We start from the raw sequence: 7593 nt of genomic DNA on the forward strand, positions 1-7593 counted from the left end.
CCCATCAGTTACTGTATGACCCTCTCCGATCAGATTTTATGTCCGTGGTACTGGTGGTGAGGTCAGTCTACAAGCAGAGTCGTGAAAAACACCGCCACTTGAGCCTTTACGTTCAAAACATTCCTGGCTATCGGGAAAAAAAGGAGCTTTTAAAAATACTAAATAAAATGTCATTTCAAATATCACTTTGTCACCGTTCGAAAATTATTGTGAATCAGACCGAATGAAAGTTCACTCAAAGAGGGGGAGGGGGGAGAGGGGTTGGTAGTTCTAAACAGTTCCAGTTAGCTAGAAAATTAAAAGTTACGAAAAAATAGTGGGCGAACTGCAGAATACATGCAAGAATAAGAAAGAAAATAGAAAACAACTTCCTGTTCAAATTCGGGGGAAAGGTTTAATAGCGTCAAGAAGACTGAACTTGATTGAGGTTGTTCATTTCAGTTCCGTTCCAGCGTGCAGTTCGTTGTCCTCCTAAAAATAGCTTCGTCTCCCACCGATCATTCCATGTCATATTTTGCGGACTTATTATTCAGTAATGACGGTACGATCAGGTAATTTGACTTGATGAGTTCTTTAATTTCATTTCATGTACTAGTTTTATATCTTACGCTGGAAAGATCTGTCAAACAGTGTACATTAGCAAAGGTAGGTTCCTGTTTACACGTGTAATTATCGAATACCATACAATTTGCATAAAGCTACAGTGCACGGTTGGTTTTTCTAGCCTTTTGATTAAAATTGACAACGTTTGCGTTACCTTTGCCTAAGAAAATATGTAATTTGTAGCTGTATACAGCGAAGTACTACAGAGAAAATAGTATCTGTGCAGTACACCAGCGGCTCCCGATTGGTCTGGGAAATCGAAGAGCGAACTTGAGCTAGTACCGTGTGTAACAAAATTTATAATTTTCATTTTAGCGCCTATTTCAAGTTCTTCGCAAGATCAGAATCAAAAGATCATCTGTTTACATTTCAAGGGAGGGTTTTTTAAGCGATAGATAGGGTTTTAAGAGGCACGATCAATTTTTAAAGAATTTTTTTTTCAAATATTCACCGAATTTTGTTTTGAAGTTTTAGCGGTCAAGTGGCTGAACCACTGCGCATTCATGCAATCATAATTATCCCCTGATCTCCCTCCCACTCACCCGGAGACATCAACCACCAGCGAATTCGTTTGGGCATCTTTATTGAACGAGCGAGAGGACCCGAGGCCTCGAGAGGAGACCCCAGGGAGGGAGGGAGGGTGCTAAAATTGATGTTACAGCGAACGAGCGAACTGACAAGGACATCAAATGACAACTAGCGCAGTGAAGAAAACAGCTAACGAGCCGCGAGGGCCTGGGTCTAATTAAGTTATTCTTAAGAATATAAACAATTATCCCCTGGTCTCCCTCCCTCTCACCCGGAGACATCAACCACCAGCGAATTCGTTTGGGCATCTTTATTGAACGAGCGAGAGGACCCGAGGCCTCGAGAGGAGACCCCAAACCAAGAAAGAGGCCCAAAGGATTCACAGGGGGGGCGAAGTCAGAGGGGAAGCAGAGGGGAGAGAAAATAGATAACATGGCACGATATGAATAAAAGGCACAAAAGGTATAGAAAGACATAAGCAAAGCGAATTGTGAACAAAACCATAACAATGAAATCTGTGCCAAAACAAAGAAATAAATGTGGGGAACTGACAAAACGATGTGTGAACCGTAACAACTTAACGTGCTGAGGACAAAACGAGCCTGTCCGCCAAAGAGGCAGTGTCAAAAACTATGAAGGCTACTAAAAGTAGACTAAACTATAACAGCTGAATGTGCTGAGAAATAACATGAGACAGCACAAGTCTGTCTGCCAAAGGCAGTGTCAAATAAAGCATGTAGGCGTCAGATCTCCAATCACCCTGGACTTTGATGAGCTCGGAGGGAATCCCGCACTGGAAGGCGAAGGTGGCACCTCCACGACGCAGGCTGTGACCAGAGAAATCCTGAGGATTGAGAGAAACCAAAGACGCCAAATACTTGATACTAGCGTTTAAAGAAGAGGCTGTGATACAGTCATGGTGATGAGAAGTGGTGGTGTATGTGAAGAGCGGGAAGCCAGCCGGGGCTGAAACCGAGTCGAGTAACAATCGCAGGGCAGCGGTGGGGCAAAGGGGAGATCCAGGAATACGAGGAACTGGTACCACGAGTGCTGTATCGCCGGCCTGCCGTGTTTTTGTCCGGGTGACTGTGAGGAGAGCACCTGAGGTGGCAAAAGTGATGCTGCCCCTGGACAATGTATGATGAGAGGAGAACTTGTCAAAGGACTGTGGGACGAGGTTGGCGGTTCTGAAGAAGGAGAAGAATCCGACAAGCAGGGCACACCACAAAGCTAGATGGGCGGAGTCACGAACATTAAGATGGTGGTAAAATTGTAGCAAGATGGCTGGGGTCAGAGGTGCTTTCCGATGAGGAAGGTGAACCATAGACTTCTCCAAACCTTTTTGGGTAAGCTTGACATGGATGTCATCGAAGGCTGAAGTCTCGAAATGGCAAAACACGTGTAAACGCCGTAGGGCACTCAAGTAGTTGTTGACTGTGCGATGTGACTTAACGGAGAAGCCAAGCAGGGTGATAAACGCAGCGATGGTTGATGAGGAGGCTGGAAAGGGAGTGATGGAGTAAAATTCGCAGAATTTTAAGTAAGTGTTCCAGACGGAATGATAATTTCGCTTGGTAGAATCAGACAGAGCGAAGGCTTGAATCCTGGTGACACAGGAGTGAAGGTCATCAAGGTGAAAACCTGCAACCAAATAGAGAGGTGATTACCATTGACAGTCAAAATGGAATAGGTCTGAATGACAAGTGTACTCTGTGAGGGTGTCATAGTGAAGAGAAGCGGCCTCGTAGAAGGTGTCTCGAAACTCAGGATGACTGTCCCAACGACTGAGAGCATCAGCAATGATGTTGGCGTAACCGGGAATATGGAGTGCTTGCAGCTCAAAATCGTGAAGGGAGGCGTAGAACCATAGGTCGCGTAGGCACGACTGAATAAAAGGCACACGGGAACGGCCAGTGTTGATAGCCAGCTCAGTGTTGAGGTTGTCAGTGCGAACCAAGATGCGTAGACCGCGCAAATCCTCAGACCACAGCTTGATGCTGACGGTGACGGCCAACATTTCGAGCGAAGCAATGGAAAGAGAGGCTGGATCAAAACAGGTCGGGAACGAGGAGTGGAAGAAACGGCCACAAAAGAAACCGCCAATACCGGTAAGGCAAGCATCAGTACAGAAGAAATGATCGCTTACTGGCCAAGGGGAAGAACGCAAAAGTGAAACACCATTGTAGACAGAGAGGAATTTGTCCCACCAACGTAAGTCGGACAGCATGTCTGAACTGGGCACGAAACGTGCACGGTTTGTGGGAAGCTGGCGGAGTTCGTTAAGCAGACGCTGCATGAAAATCCGTCCAGGGCTGATACAAGCACAAAGGTAGGAAAGCTTGCCGATGAGAGACTGAAGGTCGGACTTAGTGGACCGTGGAGCGGCTAGCCAAGCACGTATGAGATCGGCGGTGTCTTGAAGTTTATCGGGAGGCACTGCGATGGTCAGTGCGACGGTGTCGTAAGTGAGGCCGAGAAAAACCATTCTCGTGGAAGGTGGACAGTCCTTGGACGGAGACGACTGAAGGCCTAAATCAGTGAACAGACGCTCCAGGTCAGAGAAGGCAAGTGAAGCGTCTTCGAAGGTGGATTCGGCCCCGCCGAAGTCATCGATGTAATTGATACAGTCATGGCCAAAGAAAGAGTGAAAGATGTGAGCAATCGCGTTGGTAGTCCGCTGACAGGCAAGGGTTGCAGAACGAAGACCAAATGGGAGGACAACGTCAAAATAAAAGGAGTCGCACCAGTGATAGGCAAGAAAGATGTAGTCTCTAGGATCCACTGGAATCTGTCTGTAAGCGCGTTTCAAATCTTTCTTGTAAAGATAACACCCAGCGCCCTTGGAGAGAATAAGGTCAACAAAATCGGCAGAACGAGGCAGTGAAAGATGGAAAGGCTGATCGAGGTAAGAGTCTTTGGGAATTCCGTCATTAACAGAGGAGCCAAGAGGAAAACTGAGGTCCAGTACGACGCGCCTTTGGGTGCCATCCTTTGGGACAGTTAGCAGAGGAGACGTGCGGAGGGGGGCTGGGAAAGGATTGCACGTGAATGGCCCAGCAGTAGCAGAATGTTCGATCTCGGTAGATAAGAAGGCGTCAATAACATCCGGAAAATTGGTGGCTGAAGCATGGTTCGGGGGCTGGGATGAAACAGAAACGACGGAGTGACAGTTAATAGGCCATCCAAAGGCTAGGAAATCGGCAACAACAGAATCAGAGTAATGTTCGAGGTATGATTTCCAAACAGGAATGTTCAGCTTCGACGGAACAGGATTTCGAGTGCCAAAAGCGTTCGGGAGCGGAGACTTGGAGCAAAGAATGTGACGAATAACTGCGGCGTGCGAGTGTTCACGAGAGAGTAAAAGTTGGCCAGAAAATGCGGTAGAGGGAGCGGGAACAAGGTTGGGCTGCGAAGGAGGCGACGATAAGGCTGTTGAGGCGGGAGCAGGCGAAGAAACGGCGGGCGAAAACGTGCTGTTCGACGGGAGAGATGTGGGAGCTGGAGAAGATAGTCAATCGGCTGTGGTGGGCGGCGGAGGGCGAGTCGGGCAAGAGCCAATGGTGTGGTCTTTGAGCTTGCAATATGCACAAATGTGTTCGACGCCTTCCTGGTGCGAAGGGTTACTGCACGTACCGGTGCGGTTCCATTCGCGGCAATAGGTACGAGCTCGGCCATTGTTGTTTCGAAAGTCAGCCGCGTGAAAGGCGGGCGAAGTAGCCGGTTTGGACTGCAAGCGATTGGATTCTGTAATGTTGAAGCGCTCGATTTCGCTGAAATCGTCGCCCCAGCTTGCGAGGCCCGATTCGATGCGATCCAACACGGCAGCATGAAAGGACAGCACTGCTTCCCAGTCGTATTTGGACGCCAAACGTATTAAAGACATGAGGTGGTGCGTCATGAGCGCTTGCTGAGGGGAAGGCTGAGCAGACAAGATATCGAGATAGCCGTACACGAATTCTGCCGTCGATAAATCCTTAAACTTCTTTCGGGACAGACCGAAAGGAACGTGAAGATGAGGCCATTCTTGGGGGTCAACGATGCGTGTATTGTGGTCGAGTTGACCTTGGGACTTACCGGAGTTAACTCCTCCACGAACGGTCTCCAAAGAAGGAATGTTTCGAGGCTTGTTGGCGGCCGGGCTGGATGAAACCAATTCCCGAGCTCTTGATTGAGCTTCGAGCTCAAGGAGGCGAAGCTCCAGCTGTTGCTTTTCAATCTGTAGGTTCAACAAATGTAAGGAGGGGGAATTGCCAGGCGCAGAAGTAGAAGAACCCGGAGCTGTGGTCTCAACACGTGGCGTTGTGTGAACCTCGTGCGAAGGAGATTGGTCTAGCGATAGAGTGCCATTCGTAGCGCTGTTTTGCGGTCTTGCGAGGGAAGGCAAATCGTAAACGAACCCTGCAGGCAGCACAGGTACTCGAGTGCGACGTTTTCCGGCGGCTTGAGACATAATAAGAGGCTAAAAGACTGAAGAAACTGGAGCGAAATGCTAAAATTGATGTTACAGCGAACGAGCGAACTGACAAGGACATCAAATGACAACTAGCGCCGTGAAGAAAACAGCTAACGAGCCGCGAGGGCCTGGGTCTAATTAAGTTATTCTTAAGAATATAAACATTTCTGTTCCGTTGCATTTGCCCAATTATGTTATTCAACAATCTAACTTAGCTATAAACAAACTATGTTCAGTTAAAATGGCTTAGTCTAAATCGATGTGGCATGGGTGATATTGGCCTTCCAATTTCTACCAAATTTGTGTACCGTTTAAGTACCGAAAAAGTGCTGTGAGAAGTTATAGCCGTTCGTAGCTCAGGCTTAACCATTTTCAGATAAGAGTAGGTAAATGAAAGGAGGAAGGATAGTTCTTTGCAACTGTATGAGTCACGATTAAGTTATTTTAATGATAAGGCTAGAATTAATTACTGTAAATCTCCTTCAGTTCACCAACATGGCCGCCGCTCGAGGCCTCGTCAAAACTGTCATTCCTGTATCTTTGAAACCAACGAGAATTCGAACCTTAGAATATGCATTCAGTATTTAGGACACCATTCTAAGACTACATGCCAAAAATCAGCCAAATCGATGAGGTACCGTGTCAGGCCGAAGTTCGAATTTTACAGAAAATCACTCTTAAATATCTTGATACAGAACAGATTTGACAATTTAAAGCTCGTTCGTGTAAGGTACAGTGTTCAACTGCTGATAAAACAAAGATGTAAGCTTAAAAGGATGCTATTGAAGCGCCTCGTAGGGGACTAACAAACCGCTTGTAAAGATTAAGATACACTCACGTAACCCAGTCAAGTGATCTCGTTGGAACCCATAGTGTATAGTGTTCCTCGACGAGGAAGTTAACATGTCAACTCATCTTCAAGCTAACTCAGGGAAATACTACTGTAGCAAGGTCAAACGGAAAAGCTTAGTGCTTCCACTTTAATATCGATTTGTGACAGAAATAACAAAACCTAGCGGCGCTTGATAAACTTGGCAAAGGTTATAGTCAAAGGCTGAAATAAAGGGAACTCACTAATTTGAGTTGTAATTCGAGACTACGGGCACGAGAACGTGACAAGGAATCGTAGCGAATTCCATCCAGGATTAAAAATGTTTGAAAATGACATGCGACGATTGACGTGATGAAAGAGGGTTTCTAGCGCCAGTGTGGTATTTATCAGTATTCTAGTATTTGAAAATTGACAACTTGCTAGGACCTTGACGTTTAGCGAAACAAAACAATATCTACAAGACAAAACTAACAAAATGAGGACCGAAAGTGAAACTCAGGTCACGAATGTTAAGCTCAAAATGGTACTGTTCAAAATGGCGCTATAACCTGAAAAAATATATCAACTCAATCCACAGAAACTTCGAGTGTCGACATGTCTTACCTTCACCGAGACACTTGGAAATAAATAACCACAAAATGAAATAACTTTCCCCAAAACACGGTGAAAATCGACTGACGTACTATCGTTTTATCCAAATCACTAAAACAACCGGCCGTTGACAAATGTGCAAAGGGTAAAGAATGCCTTATTTTGGGAAGGGCCCCACAAATGGTCACGTGGTATGACGTAGGCGCGTCCTTTTCATATTTTGTTTATTTTTGAGAATGATGCGTGACGCCCCTAACCACACACGAAAAAAAATTTGATGACTTCATGTATGCTAATTTCAGAGACATTTTTGTTCGGATAAATAAGAGAGCAGAATATATTTTTGATGTATGAAAAGCTCGAAAAAAAAAAAGCGAACCTCATATCACCATATGGGCTCAAAAATATATATTCAATGCTCGCTAGTAATAAACTTTACTTTACAGTAAAATTCGTGTGAATCTGCTTTAATTTTTCTCTAGTCATTATTTATCGAGGAGCACTTCCGGTATTAAAAGTATAATATCGAGAAGAAAACGCAAAATTTAAAGCCTGAAATATGTTGGTCGGCTGTCCAGACAAATTT

At 45.6% G+C, this 7593-nt stretch overlaps 1 protein-coding gene and 1 pseudogene across 1 annotated transcript; both read right to left on the bottom strand.

Annotated features, from left to right (window-relative positions):
* LOC140923370 (fibronectin type III domain-containing protein-like) overlaps positions 1–6907 on the bottom strand; it is a 40941-nt pseudogene extending 34034 nt beyond the window's left edge.
* LOC140922545 (uncharacterized) lies at positions 1790–5581 on the bottom strand. Its single transcript, XM_073372521.1, has 3 exons — positions 4765–5581; positions 2799–4320; positions 1790–2735 (listed from the first exon to the last, which is right to left on the bottom strand). The coding sequence occupies exons 1-3, from the start codon at positions 5579–5581 to the stop codon at positions 1790–1792; spliced, it is 3285 nt and encodes a 1094-aa protein (XP_073228622.1).
* Positions 6908–7593: the final 686 nt, after the last annotated feature.

The sequence above is a fragment of the Porites lutea genome, chromosome 13 (genome assembly GCF_958299795.1).
Source record: "Porites lutea chromosome 13, jaPorLute2.1, whole genome shotgun sequence".
NCBI classification, from domain to species: Eukaryota; Metazoa; Cnidaria; class Anthozoa; order Scleractinia; family Poritidae; genus Porites; species Porites lutea.

Excerpts from the sequence above, each read along its gene's own strand:
- LOC140922545 (XM_073372521.1), bottom strand. The coding sequence starts at position 5,581 with ATGTCTCAAGCCGCCGGAAAACGTCGCACTCGAGTACCTGTGCTGCCT. Across the intron at positions 4,321-4,764 it reads CCGCGAATGGAACCGCACCG|CCTTTGGATGGCCTATTAAC; the intron begins GTACGTGCAGTA and ends CCGATTTCCTAG. Across the intron at positions 2,736-2,798 it reads TTCCATTTTGACTGTCAATG|GATTCAAGCCTTCGCTCTGT; the intron begins GTAATCACCTCT and ends CTGTGTCACCAG.